This window comes from Nanorana parkeri, unplaced genomic scaffold (genome assembly GCF_000935625.1).
Source record: "Nanorana parkeri isolate BGI_ZX_2015 unplaced genomic scaffold, ASM93562v1 scaffold75, whole genome shotgun sequence".
Taxonomy (NCBI): Eukaryota; Metazoa; Chordata; class Amphibia; order Anura; family Dicroglossidae; genus Nanorana; species Nanorana parkeri.
In genome coordinates, this window is record NW_017306343.1 from 2,001,110 (window position 1) to 2,017,209 (window position 16,100).

General features: G+C 42.7%; 3 protein-coding genes across 3 annotated transcripts in view; 1 reads left to right on the forward strand and 2 right to left on the reverse strand.

Annotated features, from left to right (window-relative positions):
* The window catches only part of TRABD (TraB domain containing), a 25,937-nt gene extending 21,166 nt beyond the window's left edge, over positions 1 to 4,771 (reverse strand). Inside the window, exon 1 of the mRNA XM_018576722.1 lies at positions 4,242 to 4,771. The gene's annotated coding sequence lies outside the window, so the exon portion shown is untranslated. The remainder of the gene's footprint in view (positions 1 to 4,241) is intronic.
* Positions 4,772 to 8,456: 3,685 nt separating this feature from the next.
* On the forward strand, positions 8,457 to 13,023 carry LOC108804833 (tetraspanin-7-like). The gene is made up of 2 exons (XM_018576731.1): positions 8,457 to 9,174; positions 12,588 to 13,023. The coding sequence occupies exons 1-2, from the start codon at positions 8,567 to 8,569 to the stop codon at positions 13,021 to 13,023; spliced, it is 1,044 nt and encodes a 347-aa protein (XP_018432233.1). The 5' UTR covers positions 8,457 to 8,566.
* PANX2 (pannexin 2) overlaps positions 9,343 to 16,100 on the reverse strand; it is a 43,010-nt gene continuing 36,252 nt past the window's right edge. Inside the window, exon 6 of the mRNA XM_018576730.1 lies at positions 9,343 to 9,354. The gene's annotated coding sequence lies outside the window, so the exon portion shown is untranslated. The remainder of the gene's footprint in view (positions 9,355 to 16,100) is intronic.

Sequence of the window (16,100 nt, forward strand, 5' to 3'; positions counted from 1 at the left end):
TAGATTTAGGGGGGGTGGGGGGGAATCTCCATGCTAATGTTCCCAAGCCATCTTGACCATAATAACCACCATAAGGCGAGATTACCAATTGTGCTAGATTTTCAGTGTGTGGTTATTGGGATTATTGTAGAGTCAAACTATCTCTTTATAATTTACCAAAACAATGTATTTAAAGACAAACCCAAACAAGCCATTCAATTTGTATCTAATCAGCTAGGCCCATATAGTTCATAGTCATAAGGCCTGGTTCACACTGTACGTTTTGTAGCGCGTTCAACGCTCTACAAAACGCTCAAACATGAAAATCCCATTGTTTTCTATGGGTATGGTTCACACCTTGCCGTATTTCAGCCCGTCTGGACGCGCTACAAAAACGGCCTACGCCTGAAAAGGTACATGAGCTTCTGTGCGGCGTTTTTGTAGCGCGTTTCCATTGGGATACAGCCAAGCAGCCCTCGGAAACGCACGTTTGTCGTGCGTTTTTTACTGTGAATCGTGGTAAAAACGCGCGACAAACGAGCATATTCGATACGCCTAGGTGTGAACAGAGCCTTAGTAGTCCTAAAGGAAATTGCAGTCAGATTGTATGGTGCAAGGTCATCTTAACCACTTGAAGACTGTGTTAAACCCCCTTCCTGGCCACGTCATTTTGTACTTTGACTGACGAAATCACAAAAAACTACCATGCCTAAAAACGGCGCACCCAACGCGTATTTACCTTTGTACGTATGTCCGTGCACGTGGGGGCCTCATAACCCCTAATGTCACCTTAGGACCCCCAAAGAAGCTGATGAAGCAGAGATCTGCTTCTCCAGTTTCTTCCCTAGCTATAGCAGCCAGAGAAATGACAGCTAAAGGCAGAAGTGATGTAATACACATCGCTTCCGCCTTTAGAGAAGAAGAGAGATCAGCGTTGGGAGAATGCTGATCTCTCCTTCGCAGTACAGGCAGCTGCTGTGCCGGTCCCGGGCTCACAGGGGGGACAGCGGAGCCCGGGATAACTGGCAGCGGTGGGGGGGAGGGGATACACATTTCATTGTCTCATACAAGCGATCGGCTGGCTGTAGAGCCAGCCGAATGCTTGTATGTAACGGCCGGTAACAGCTGTTCACACTCCCAGCGGGATCTTGCCCACGCACGCCCGCTAGGGGGCGCAAGGGCAAAAAAAAACACCATTAGAAATGTTTAGTAATGACAATCTACAAACATAATTCTAGATAATTGCAGGCTTTGTATACCTTATTTCTCTTTTCTCCCCCAGTCTTCTCACAGTGGCTATTTTTTTTTTTTACTAAGGACAGATTTATATATCTCCCTTTACATCCTGGAACTCTGGCACATGTGACCATGTACATCATCTCAGTGGAGAAAAATGCCTTTCCCTAAGATCTTGTGAGATGACAGATGAGTTTTCCCAGCAATGCTCTGCTGATGTAACCTTCCCAGGATGCATTGCTTGGGCACAGATTTCATTACTAATGCCCAAGGGGACCAGGAAGTGGAAAAACCGTAATTGTAAGTGAAAGCAAAATATGTTTAACTAATGAATGCAAGAGGATTTCATATTAGCATGCAGAGCTCCAGGCCTCGTCCCGCACTGCCATCTTCTATTATATGGGGAGGCGGCTGTCTTTTACTGGTCTTTTCAGCGGGCCCCCAATGACGCAGCACCTGATCTCGCACTTGCACATACAGAGACCGGGTGCTATATCTGTTTAGATGTTGTTCTATCAATGGTGGAAAGTCCTGGGATACCAATGTACTGTGAATGGTGAAAAATCCTGGGATACTGAAGTCACATGTCCCAGGAGGCATTGCTTTCCACTATTTGTAGAACAACATGTAAACAGACACAACGTGAGATCTCTGTCTGCACATGCTAGAGAACCGGCACTGCCTCTATTTACCATGTTGCTCTAAGAATGGTGGAAAGTAATACCTCCTGGGAGATATCAGCATCCCAGGAGCAGACTGAAACATCATTCTCAACTAGATGAGAATGCAGGCAGGGTGGTAGGTTGAACATGGGTAAAAGAAAAAAAATAGATAAAATAAATGGAAATAAGCTTTTTTTTTTTTAAGACTGCTTTTTATACTATTGAAGGGCAAGCACTGGGGTGGTGTAAAGGTTCCCTTTTACTATTGCTCTCCCCAGATTATATTTTGCCTCTATTCACTCCCTCTCCAATCGGTCCACCCACAATGCAGTGTTGGTGGCCAAGTGCCACTCTTCAGGTTCAAGGAGCCAATTGCTAGGACTGTACTTGGGGCTTATGTAGGGGCTTATGTAGGTTGATGCTCTCAAGTGCAGCGCTGATCAAACACAGGCGGTCAATTGCAAAAACAGTGTTTGACAAGAAAAGGCTGCACTTCACCTGCAATTCAAAACACACCTCAATAGGATATGCTGTGCCTGAAAAAAGCAACACTAAGCAGATCAGATGCAGCCTCTGAACAGCCATCTACACTTCTCCACTGAAGTCAAGAGAATCTTAACATTTGGGATGCACCGATACCATTTTTCCAGACCAAGTACGCGCACCGATACTTTTTCTCAAGTACTCGCCGATACCAAATTACAGATACCTTTTCTTTGTGTCATGTGACAGTTTTTCTTAAAATCAAACGAATGATTTTTGGACAGTAATGAAGTGCCAGAGCCCTTCAAACTTTGCGCCCCAGGTAGTTTTGCCACAGACTCCAAGTTGTAGAGCGACTACAAATCCCAGCAATACATTATACAGCAATGCAGAATACCACCAGCTAGAGAGGTCTACAAATCTCAGCAATCCATAATAAAGCAATGCAGAATAATATGAAGCTACATACTCTGTGTTGCTCACCAGGGCTGTGTGGGGTCTGACCAGGGGTGTTTGTGGTGTGTCGCCAGGGCTATGTGTGGCGAGTCACCTGGGTTGTGTGTAGCGTCTTGCGGGTGGGGGCAGCCGGATAGAGGAGATGTGTGGCTGGACCGGCACTGTAAATAGGCACCGCAAAAGGTCCCCACAAGGCTGCTGGGAGATCCCCAGCAAGCGCTGGACCTCAGGCACCCGCTTCTAAATAAAAAAAAACATTTAAAGCACCGCTCCCGGCGCTATTTTCGGGGCATTTGCATGAGTACAAGATACAGGTATCGGTGCATCCCTACTTAACATTGAAGCAAATTTGATTTTTTTTTGCCTTGTTCTCTATACAAACACAAGTTATGGCAATCCGAAATCTGGATCGATGCTGGTTTAGTTTCATTGATGCCAGAACGTACTCACGGCACTGTGGGGATAAAAAGCTGCAGCTACGACAGTAAAATGGCTCCAGTCCTATACACACCTTCACCTCACGTTCATTCACAAAATGCCTTTAATTCTTTTCATAGAATAAGGAGCTCTGGGAATGGACGTGGGGATACCCACCACTCCTCTCCCCTCATCAATTCACAGAACACCTTATTCTGCAAAACAAATACAAGGCTTTTATAGGAATCGACAAAGGGAAAGGTACACCGCATTGTAACACGCTGGGGTGAGTAGAATGGAATTAAATGTCACCTTGGCACAGTTCAATAAGTTTTAAATAGAAAACAACCAGTGTGGTACACTGAAATCAGTGCACTGTGCCACTCCTCTTCAGCACACACCATACAGTGTGGCAGTGCATACTGCTGGTGTCAGGGGAACCTAAACGCATATCAGCACCCCAATATAGGTAAGCTTTCAAGAGAGAGCTTACACAGACCGTTCTCTACAACTTTCTATCCTTTACAAGGAAGGAAGGGACTGTCTTGGCCTCTGCTTGGAATGCAGCCACCATAGTGTTGCACATGTGATCAGCTATGACACCAACCATTTGAGGGCTTTAAAGTTCGGTTGAGAGCTGAAATAAGCGCAGTGACAACCTTGACAGTAGACATTCCCTAAAAGTAACTGTTTCAGGAGACATTCAATTGGTGGGTAAAATTCCTCTTTAAAGGAGAAGTACTGCATGAGCACAGCACATGTTCACTTAAAGCCAACAGCAAAACATGATGACAAGCACTGCAGTTTTAAAAATGGTGGTCATCTTAATCTCTATGTGAACTGTTGGTCAGCTGATGACAAATACAAGAACTGAGAGGAAACCTCCCAGCATGGATGGCAGAGAGGACACCACCTGTGGCCCGAGCTATAGAGCACAGCAGTAAACCATATGGAGAGTGTGAAGAAGAGGTGACTGGCACACACGATAACCATGCACATAACACTCACTGGACGCAGAGGCACAGCGTGGGAAGGCTCGGGTCTGCCAGCTACACTCTTCCGCTATGAGTATAGGCGATCTCGGAACAGGCACTCAGCTGGAGCTACAACACGGTACAACATGCTGCACTAGTCATCAGTCCGAAGGGAAGCCAGGAACTGAAGACGCACTGGTCCACGGATCTTGTAGTCCCTACACAGCTAAAGCACGCGTACGCATTCAGCGGCACGTCAGCGAGTGGGACTCCAATTCCCGGCATGCCTGGTGGCACATGCTCAGCAGAGAGGGAGCCTCCAGTGAGAGACAGTGTTGTCAGCAGAACTTGCAGCCAATCAGGAGTGAAATAGAGCCGGTGTAGTAGACAGGGGAACCGAAGTAGACGTCACCGCCCTGCGCGTCACCTGCGCCGTGTGATGAGACGATCTGATTGCTGCAGCTCCTTCCGCAGCTGTAGCCAGCGGTGATACCACAGCTTGCTCTAGTGCTGCGATGACGTTCCAGCCACGTGACTAGATGTAAGGACTTGCGGAGCGCTGTGATGATGCCGCTACAGCTGATGTTATCTGATGTCATGTGACTCTTTGATAGGGTTGCCACCTTTTCTTCAAGCCAAACCCGAACACTTTAGTACCTCGCGGCAATTTTTTGGTAAAGTATACACTATGCACATATTTTGTAATTAAATAATATTGTAGGTAAATCACAAGGTATCACAATGCATATGGAGTTAATCACAACTTTCCAAATTTTGCTTCACGGCCGGCCGTTCAAGTAATGTGATTGCATGTATAGGAGCAGCCGTCACTGCTGTTACTGGTCCCGAGATCCGGTGTGCCCGGGACCGGCACAGCTGATCTGTGACAGGAGTTCGGCACACAAACTCCCTTTGATCTCCTCTCCGTTCCCGAATGCAGGAAGTGATGTATATTTCATCACTTCCTGCATTCAGTGTCACTCTCCAGCTAGAGAAGCTGATGATGCAGATCTCTGCTTCATCAGCTGCTCTGGGGGTCCCCAGGTGACATTAGGGGTCTTGGAGACCCCTGATGTCTCCATAAAGAGGACCCGTCATGTAAATTGGCTATCACTTCTTAGCCCCCTATATGATAGCAATAAAGTTGTGTAAAAAAAAAAGTGCTGCGGAAATTTCAATAGGGTTATAAAACTGCGGGCAGTCTTGTGAATGATTCATAACTTCCCCTTTTATTTTGAAGGCGCTGGATACACATGTTCTTTGTAAGACTCCATTATTGGAAACCCCTAGACCTAGAGGTTTCCTAGCTTTTCCCTGTAAGTTGTTTTCAATGGCCTCTGTTCACACCTGACCGTTGTGTTGCTTGTCACCAGTCACATGAAGTTTGAACACAAGCTTCTTTAGCCACTTGCTGACAAGGATGTTTCACCGCCTTCCTTTCCAGGCCATTTTTCAGCTTTCAGCGCTGCAGTACTTTGACTGACGTTTATTCCGTCATGCAACACTGTACTGAAACAAATTTCATACCATTTTTTGGGGACAGATAGAGCTTTCTTTCGGTGGTATTTATTTTTTACTATATTAAGGAGAAATTATGAACATTTTGAAAAAAAACCTTTCCCATATATTAAATTATTTAACATTTATTATTACCCAATATTTTGGTAAAATATAAAACATGGGGTCACATCGGGTAAATAGACACCAAACATGTCTTAAAATTGGCCATAGGCGACGCTTTAAAAGCTTTTACCGCTCATCAGTTTAGTGTTATCAGTGAATGATGGCCCTAAAACTATTGCTCCCACTCCGACGTTCGCGGCGATATGTAGTGTGCATCGGAATCGTCGTTTTCGCATGTCGGCGCACCCGATGCATGTTTGCGTGTGTATAGGGGGAGGCGGGGGACTTTAAAAAAATTTGTTATTTTAAAAAATGTTTATTTGGGACTTTTTTATGCTTTCATTTTTTTGAACTTAACTTTATTGCTATCACATAGGGGGCTAAGAAATCCCCTCTGTGATAGCCAATCCACATGGCAGGTCCTTTTTATGGAGACCTCATTGGTCTCCAGGACCCCTAATGTCACCTGGGGACCCCCAGAGAAGCTTCATCAGCTTCTCTCCGGCTTCCGTACTGGAGAGTGACAGAGGAATGCGGAAGTCATTGCCATCCATGGCCATGGATGGCAAGTGGTTAAGATACATATATTTAAAAAAAGACATGCTTTTGTGCTAAATATAATACAATATGGTACATTTGAAGACATGATTTTGTTTCCAGGATGAATTAAGGTCTGTCTGTTTGCTAAAGCTACAACAGTAACCACTGTACAGAAGTTGATAATGATGATTGTAGTTTCCCGCTAATTCAGACCATATAGTCTTAAAAAAAAAAAAAACGACCTCTAGTTTCCATTTTGCATATGTCATTATATGACTTAACTGTTCCAAAATATGACCCTTGTATACAAAACTCAATAAATCATCACAGCTAGGGATGTCCCGATACCGATGCTAGCATCGGAATCGGGCCCGATACAAATACAAATTTTGGCCGATTCTTAAAGTGACACTAAACTCAGGAGTTAAATCTTAAAAATGCATTCACATACCCTATTAACAAAAATATAGTTTATTTGCTGTAGATCCTCAAATCATCTCTGAATTGGTGCTGACAGTGTCCTTCCTTCTGGAGGGTGGCTACTTTTGTTCCCCATGATCTCTGTGTGTATTGTAAAATAGCCACCACTCCAAGCTCACTCCCAAGATGGAGTACAATCTCAATACAAACATGAGATTGTAGTCCATCACAGGAGTGAGCTTGGAGTGGTGGCTACACACAGGGACCATGGGGAACACAAGTAGCCACCCTCCAGAAGGAAGGCGAGTGTCGGCATGAATTCAGAGATGATTTGGTGGTCATTGGAGATGCACACTTTTACATTTGTGGTCAGTGGAAAAGTGTCTCCTTACATTGCTGTTCAGTGGAAAAGAACTGCCCTTAAATTGGTGGTCAGTAGAGAAATGCCTTGTTATATTGGTGTTGAGTGAAAAAGTGCCCCCTTACATTGGTGGTCAGTTGCGAAGTGCTCCCTTACGATGGTCAGTAAGAAAGTGCCCCCTCACATTGGTTGTCAGTTGGGAAGTGCTCCCTTACGATGGTCAGTTATAAAGTGCCCCCTTACATTGGTTGTCAGTTGGGAAGTGCTCCCTTACGATGGTGGCCAGTTAAAAAAGTGCCCCCTCACATTGGTGGTCAGTTGGGAAGTGCTCCCTTACGGGAGGAAGTCCTCCCTTAGAACATGTGCGTGTACATGAGAGGTCACAAGGTGCTGCATGTGCAGAAAACAAGACTGTATACTGTACTGTTCAGTGCGGAAGTCCATGGGATGAATCCTGTGCCATGACAGGAAGTTTCACCACACTTCTGCTTTCCCAAAAATATCTGCACATTGACCATATTAATTAAACATCATGATGAATTGATCAGATCCTAGATTTTCAATTTTTAGTTTTGCATTTTTTATTCTTTCGTTTGCCGAGCTACTTCTGTTTTGCTTTATTTCTCTTTTTGACCTGACTCAGGTTGTGAATTTCCTAAGAGAATAAAAGACGAGATAAATCTGTCAAACCATCGTAGTTGTCTTGTTCTGCTTTCCGGCTGTACGTCATCAGCTAGCATGTGCTTCAGGACAACAGATTTATGTGTCACTAATTGACTTCTTTTGAATTAACATATTGTTTCAAAATGACATACCCACTATAATTACAGTGAATCCATTTCAATGGAACCCTTTCCTGAGAGGAACAAGGAGGCTGTCATTGCTTAGTTTTTATTTTGTAAGCTAGCCACATCTTACAATTTGACTGTACAAATTGATTTAGATTTACCAACCAGTGTGGGGACTTGCATCAGTGGATATAAATGAAATGGATTGTTTAGGTAGGCCCTTTTAATACATTATTTTAGGTACTATACAAATTACAAACATTGAACAGTCAGCATGCTGCCATCTTTATTTTACTGCTTTTCTATTTATAAGTGTACATAAAGTGAAAGGTCGGCAGTCATAACAATGCTTGCAAGAATGTGTGGACTATTGATACCTTACAGGGTTCATTGCATTTCTGATGATTTAGTTTGAACTTTTATTTCTATCCTTTACATCTGACGATATAGAAATCATGAGACCAAAATAACAGTAACAGGCTTATCTGGTAAAACAGGAGCAGAAAGAAGCTCTTCTACGTAAGAGCTCACAATCTGACATTTATTGCTGAGCTAAAATAAATGTATTGGCTTTCTAGAGAGGTGATCAGAGGGGGAGGCTGTAAAATCTAGCAGAGGCAAGAGACCATGGCTGATGGCACAGCAGAGAAGGTACATCCAAGGAAATACTCTGCAGGGAGAAATGACATTTTGGAACTACAGGGGGACCGGAGGATCTCCGTTGTGGCAGGACATCCACATAGAAGCCACCCCACTGGTGTGTGGGTCCTGCCTGAATTTCCCCAAGATGAGGGGGAAGTAGTGCAGCACTTTGTGTCACAGCAGACTGTAGCAGCAGAGTTACAAGATAAAGATGACATCCTTTTTCGATCCTTGGTTATGCCCAAATACAGTTTTCAGCACAGGAATAGGTACACACGACGTAGAATGGCTTTTTTAAAGCTCTCCCTCATGGCTTTCAGTTTCATCTTTTGGATTGCAGGTCTAGCTATGCTCACAGTGGGGATATGGGCAAAAATCTCCTTGGAGCAATATTTGGTTTTGTCTACCAACAGTTATCCAAACACGCCACTCATTTTGCTGGTGAGTGGACCTGCTGTACTGCTTTGGGGCTTTCTTGGCTGCTTCAGTGCTGCAGTAGAGAAGAGGTGCCTTTTACGCATCTATGGGTTTTTCCAGCTGGCAGTGCTGCTGGCTGGACTTGCTGCTGGACTCTCGAGCTTGTTCTACCGCAGGTAATCTATTTTATCACTCTCTCATCTTCTTCACTACATACTAATGTTAGACAAGTAGGCAGCTGATTTTCATGTTTCACCATACAACACTTACTATATATGTTTACTTTGCAGGAGGTTTTATTTTCATGATTAGTTACACTCTAAATTAATAACAGAATCATGAACATATTTTTGACACTGCCATTCAATATGTGATTACAAGAACAAAGTGGGGGGGGACGGGACATTTTGAATATGCCTCTCCTGCAAATTTTATAGCTAAATTGACAGACAGTTTAGATTAAAGCTGAACCTCAGGCAATCTGGTGCTCCTCCCACTGGACCAGCGCTGACTCGTCGCTGCTCCCTCCGGCACAGTGAGTGAGGGCAAGTGGGGGGGCGGACACACTATTATGCTGCAAAGTGAAAAATGCCGTCTGTCGACGGCAACCCACGGATGCGAGTCTGCCGTCCGTCCGTTTTTTCTTAACGGGCGGACGGCAAGAGGTTAAGCAGCATACCTAGGCCATCACCCTGCCCGTAGTGATTGGACAGTGAAGGAGCAAACAGACTGATGATACATTCCTCTACTCTCTCCTTCTGTCAGCATGATCTTTAGCAGTGCACATTTTAAAGAAGAACTTGGGGCAAAACTTTGATTAACCTCTGCAGCGGGGCTACCCCTGCACTGCAAGGGTTAACTGCTCATTTTTGTCTAGGTGTTAAAACATTTTTTATTCTCAAATGAACCACTGAGCTAGCTCCTTGCTTCACCGGTCTCTGAAGCCTGTCTTTTTCTATGCTACAGCACTGAAACATTCCTGAGCGTCCTCATGTCTATACACAGTGTACAGAACGTGATGATATAAGGCACCTTAGACTGCTGCAGCGGAGGGGGAGAGAGGCTGGATGGACCAGTCTACCCATCAAATACAAACTAACAGTTCTTAGAAGCATGGCATGCTGTTTTCTCATGCCTCCCTTCCACACATAATGTAAAGTATTGTCCTGTCCCAATGTATACAAAATCAAAAGAAGACAGCGTGCTAAATACATCCAGCCCCACTGCCGGTGACATTACCACTCCAGAACCATCATGAATGCTTGATGAATTCACTCACATTTGTTTTACAGCACTAAGAGATTGTAATTTTCCCACACTGTCCCACAGCTTTAAATGTGACAGATTAGGGCTCACTAAATTACACACATTTAGAAAATGCATTCTGATTGAAATGTGCACGTTTGTTACATGCACATTTAACAAATGAGAGGATACAACTCATCCACACCAGCTACTTTTATAAAACTTTTACTAAGTCTCTTATAATCCATGTAATACATCTGTGTTGCTTATAAGCACCATATACTTTGACATTGTTTTGTTGTCCTTGCTTCCACCATCTCATATTTTTAATATGCCACTGGCATTCTAAAGCCTGCCAACAAACAAGACAAAGTTTTTTCCGGGTGCACAGCAAAAATAAAGCAGTATTAATAAATTGCACTGCAAACAGTTTTTCTTTACAGGTACCATATACAGTATATGGTGCAAACACATCAAATATCTGGGCAGGACAAGTTCATTAAGGATATGTCAATAATGTTTCTTTGTCCTTGGAGAATCAGATTTGTAGTATGTTCTACAGCTAGATCTATGATTACCTGGTCCATGGAGATTTTATCATCTCTTTTAGCATTAACACAATTGGACAGTTTAAGGAGAACAAATTAATGAAATAAAGAATTATTTTACAAAGTAGAGTGTTAGGTTTGAAATTTTCAACAGATCTCCATGGTTCCATGAGGAATAATGGTAAGTCTTGATCTTTATTGATAATATTATGTCCAGGGCATTTGAAATTTGTAGAAATACTTTTTTGTAGAAAGAGTCATAGAAAATTTTATTGTGGTGGCAGATTCTGATCTAAACCTTTAGGCACTCTCACAGACATCATCCCTTCTTTCAATATTTTTTTATTAGAGTTTTATTACGGATAATACAACAGGAGAAGTGGGAAGGCCAAAATGTAGGTGGGAACATCTTCAATTCAAAAGTAGGCAGGATTGTCTGTGATACATAGGGATTGATTTAGTAAAGGCAAATAGGTTCTTCACTTTGCAAGGTAATTTTCCCTTAGCTTAATGAAAAAGGTGAAGCTCTGCCGACTTCCATCATCCAATAATGTGCAAGTAAAAAGTTTTTTTTTTTTTGTATTTTCCTTGAATGTGTTTGGGTATTGTTTGCAAAGTGAATTTCTACCACACGTCCCTATGGTTATAAGCAACTGACAACAAGCTATATCCACTGGTTTTGACAAGAGTACACAGATTGGTGAGCTATATAGGCCACCCTCTGAAGGTTCTGTATGGCTGAGTGTGTGTACAGTCATATTGGACTCTGCAATTCAATGGGCAAGCTCCCAATGCTCCATGTCTGATATGCTTGAGAGTTTTTGTCCACAGAATTTTCTTGTTGATTTATTCTTTGCAAGGTAAGTCACCAGGTCTTGTCTCAACCCCCACATGCACATCCGATTTGTACACACATAGACATTTAGACAGGAGCCAATTAACCTACCAGCATGTCTTCAGAATGTGGGAGGAAATCAGAGTATACAGATGAAACCCACACAAGCACAGGGAGAACATGCAAACTCCATGCAGATAGTGTCCTGGCCAATAATCAAGCTAAGGACCCTGTATGGCTTTAATATGCATAATCAGAAACAATGCAACAGCACATGCACTTACTGCTAAATCTGCTGTGTTGAAGACTGAGGGGGCATATTATTCTTCATAACCAGTAGATAATTACACAGACTGAATTGTCAAACAAATGTGAACACAAATTGTTTTTACTTCAGCAAGCCAAAAAAGATGGAATTCCTAATATAGGGCATGGGTCTTAAAATCCATTTGTGAAGTTCTGGATGCCTTTAAAAGAGAACTAGAGACAAACTTTTTTGGGGCTTTGGTCCACTTTTGGGTCTCAGGAGTACATTTACTAATGTACTTCTGTGACGCAAATTCAGCATCTACCGGGCTACAGCCTGCTATTTGCTGACAGCGGGAAATATCCCAACAATATTAGCGGGATCCACCCCGCTGACTGATTGACAGGTGACTCTACCTCTCTCTCTCTCTCGAGCCAGCTGGGCCCACCCCTCCCTGTCTGTCCCCTCAATGAGTGCTAGGGGAACAGAGAGGAGAAGGGGAAATCAGTGCAGTCACCACTCTCTGCATGGTGAAATTTTGGTGAAATATAATGTGAACACATTTAATCCTGTAAGACTCCTGGAATGTTTTGTGTAGTTTAAAACAATACTGTTTTGGGTTTTCATTATTACCTTTGATTGGTATATAATGTTAGGGAAGAGAAACCACTGACCAAGATTGTTCCACATTAATCTTTCCATGCCTTATAACAGGGATATTGCAGATGGGTTTCAGAGTGGCCTGAGGAATGCAGTTCTTTCCTATGCAGAAGATGAAGAGAAGGCTAATGCTCTAGATGCTATCCAAAGAAACTTGCAATGCTGTGGTGTCCATAGTTACCGTGACTGGTTTGAATCACCATGGTCCTTGGAGCAACAGTATGATCACCAGGGATACAAAAATGGTTCAGTACCCAGCAGCTGCTGCCAGAGACGTAAGGGATGCCGCAATATCTCTCTGTTTAGTGAAGCATCAGGAATCCACAGGGAAGGCTGTTTCAAGAAAGTCTGTGACTTTGTAAGTGACAACATGTTCTATATTGCAACTGTTGCTTTGGGGCTAGCATTAATGCAAGTGATAGGCATTGTCTTATCATGTTTGTTGGCCAACAAAATACCTCTTCAGCTTCCAGAAATAATTCCAACCTGATCCATGCCAATTTGCACACTGTATTTACTGATAATGGTGTAGAAAATTAACCTATTCAGGATAAAATAATTATTTGGCATTGGGAGAGAAAAAGGTGTTTTGTGGCATTACTTTACATTTTGTTTTTAATATTTGGGTAGAGAGCAGCTGACCTGGACTGCCAGCTTCACAGTAATCACCACAACAACGGTTGAGCATCCATCTTCAAATTAAAGCTGAATTCAAGCAAGCTACAGTATAAAATTACACAAATTATTGCAGCTATGGGTCCATTACCAAATCAGTAGAAATTGCATCACTCTTTCTAGCTCTGCTGCTTGATAGGGCTGTGTAAATCTCAGGGCAGAATGGACAGAAATGCAAATCATTTGTCAGGTAAAGCAGCTCTCTTGTATATGTATTTAATCTGTTAATGTAAATGTTTGCATAGAGTCCTGATTTTGGGTGACTTTGCTGCTACCGTAAAATTAAATGGCCAACTTGCAAAGAAAACAGATAATAGCTGTCCTGCTCCCTACACCACCAATCTTTGCTTTCTTAAAGAGGTATGGTAGCTGAAGAATCTTCATCATCCGACAGTGGTCCTCCAATTCATTCTGTGGTTTCATTCACCAAACCCTACGTAACTGTTGTGTTCTGTGGTAATGTAGGGGCCAGTGGAGGACACCACAGAGTTTGGAGGAGGACCAGGCATCCATGAAATTTGAGTGTAGGTATGCCTCCAAAAGAAATGACAGTGCTTTTTTAAATTATGACTATCTTACTGCTGAAGATGTCTTGTCAGCATGCTGGTGGAAACAAAAAGAAGTGCAATACCATCAAGCATGAATATATGTGTTATGCATTTTGCAATACATGCTATGTTGGTCATTACAGGTACATAGATGATTATCCAGAACTGAATCAACACAAATAATTTGAATAACCTGCCAGGTTCTTGTGTCTCTTAAGACTTATGTATTGAAGTATCCCCACTGCAGTTTTATGTGCCACAATAAACAGATTTTAAAGCAGAATTTTTAGAGCTTTAGGTAAAGTGAAAAAGGACTAGGACATCTGTCAGAGTTTTATCGCTGCCTTTGAACCCATTGGAGAGATTTCAGCGATCACTGTCTTTGGGTTAGGAAGTTGAAGAAAATCTCCCCTGTGTGGCACAGACAAATAAGAACTTGATGGATGTTCTAGTCTTTTCCCAATCTGTGGATATAATTTCTGTCAGTGTCCTGTGAAAAGCTTCTCCTCACTTTCTTTGAACAGTTAGGAGAATCTCCCCAACAAGAACAAAGACAGTGCAGTGCTGGCATTTGTTGCTTTATACACTTGTATTCACTGATACACTGGATTTGCTGTGAATTTCAATAAAGTCTGCAGTATTGGAATTCTCTGGATAGTGCAGTCTGTTCGTATACTGCTGGTGCCCGGAAGCTGTTCCTCTTTGCTGTCTGACTGGTTGCATCTTTTCAGTGTCATCACATACAATGCAGGATCAATGGTCCTACATTGCATGTGGGGACACTGAGGGCCCATCTACATCCCAGGAGAATTGGAGACCAGAGGAGAGTGCTGGCTGCCAGGAGAGTGAGGATTAAGAGAAGTACTGTGCTTATTCCAATACCCCCTAAACAAAACAAGCAAGGGGCTCTTCAACACCAAGATGCAATGTTGTAGAGTTGAGGTGATCATCTCCTACTCTCCCAGCTGCTTGTCTGCAGATTGGAGGATTCTTCCGTGAAGTCAGAGTGCCAGGACATGCTTTTCATGGGCAGAAATTATAATGCATTAACATGTTAATATGCAAATTGCGATGGGCAGATGTTCTGAATTTATGCCTACAAGCTGTTTCTAGCCATTGACCCACTTATTCCTTTGTCAGCAGTTTAATATTTCCAACAACATATCAGTGAAGATGGGCCTAAATTGTTTTCATGTCACTTACGTGTTAAGTGGAATATCAAATTCAGAAATAAAGTTTTTACATTTACAGTTCTATATGTAGATTATAATACTGTAGGCTCTATGTGTTGTCATTGTCTGCATTTGTGAACTGTGCTACAACTTTAGAATAAACAGCTATTGTCACAAATTACCTCCTATTTATTTTGCATTCTTCTACAATTTGGAGCTCCACTTTCCTCCTGTATAGTGCATGGCTGCCTGAAAGCCTACATTACCTTCATTTATTCCACATTTTTCTAATGCAAATGTCATTCATAAGTTTAAGACCCCCCATTTGTACAGGCTCTGCAAAGCTATGAATTATTCTGTAACATTATTAGACTACAAGCAGTGGGAGTCATATGAGGATACAGTATGTGTAGAAGAACAGATACAATCATCCTCAGGGAGAATACATTAACTGTCAGTATTCCTTTATGAAGACCAGAAAGCTGAACAGCTGGAAGTGTCAGTTCACAATCACCCTGCCTAGTGGCATCAGGCTACTCTTCCTTGCAGCAACGGTGTACATTGTGCCATTATGCTGTAAAGGATACGTGTATGGCATGACTAATGCACAACTCCAGTTTTTTGAATTGTTGATATAACATGTATCAGCACACATGAGCATGTTCTTTGAATGATGACAGTATCAAATGAATGTTGCAAAGCAGATCATTACTTATTCTTGCTGATAGCCTGGCACTGATATCTTTTGGAGCAAGCTATCACTAGAAAGGTGAGCTTTAGATGCAGCTTCTGCTGGTGCAGGGCAAGGGGTTAGTTTACCATTAGGGCATATGTTAGTTTAGTGTTGGTCTCAGGGATTAAGAGTATGCTGTGCATTGCTCTGCTGGATCGATCTTCAGTTGCCTGCTCTGTCCCCTGCCTCCACCACTTTCAGGTTCCTAGCCATCATCTTCAGCCATTCGGTAACCACTGATGATATAACTCCTGCACGTGAGCACAGGAGTTACATCGTCCCCGACATCAGACCAATTCACAATATCCATTCACAGAAAATAAATAATTACTGGGGAAGAGAGAGGAAGATTTTGGAACACTGGCAAAAATCCCTATCTCCCGGTTATTTGTAATTTTTTGTAACTTTACTTCACCTTTAAAGCAAAGCTCCGCCCCCG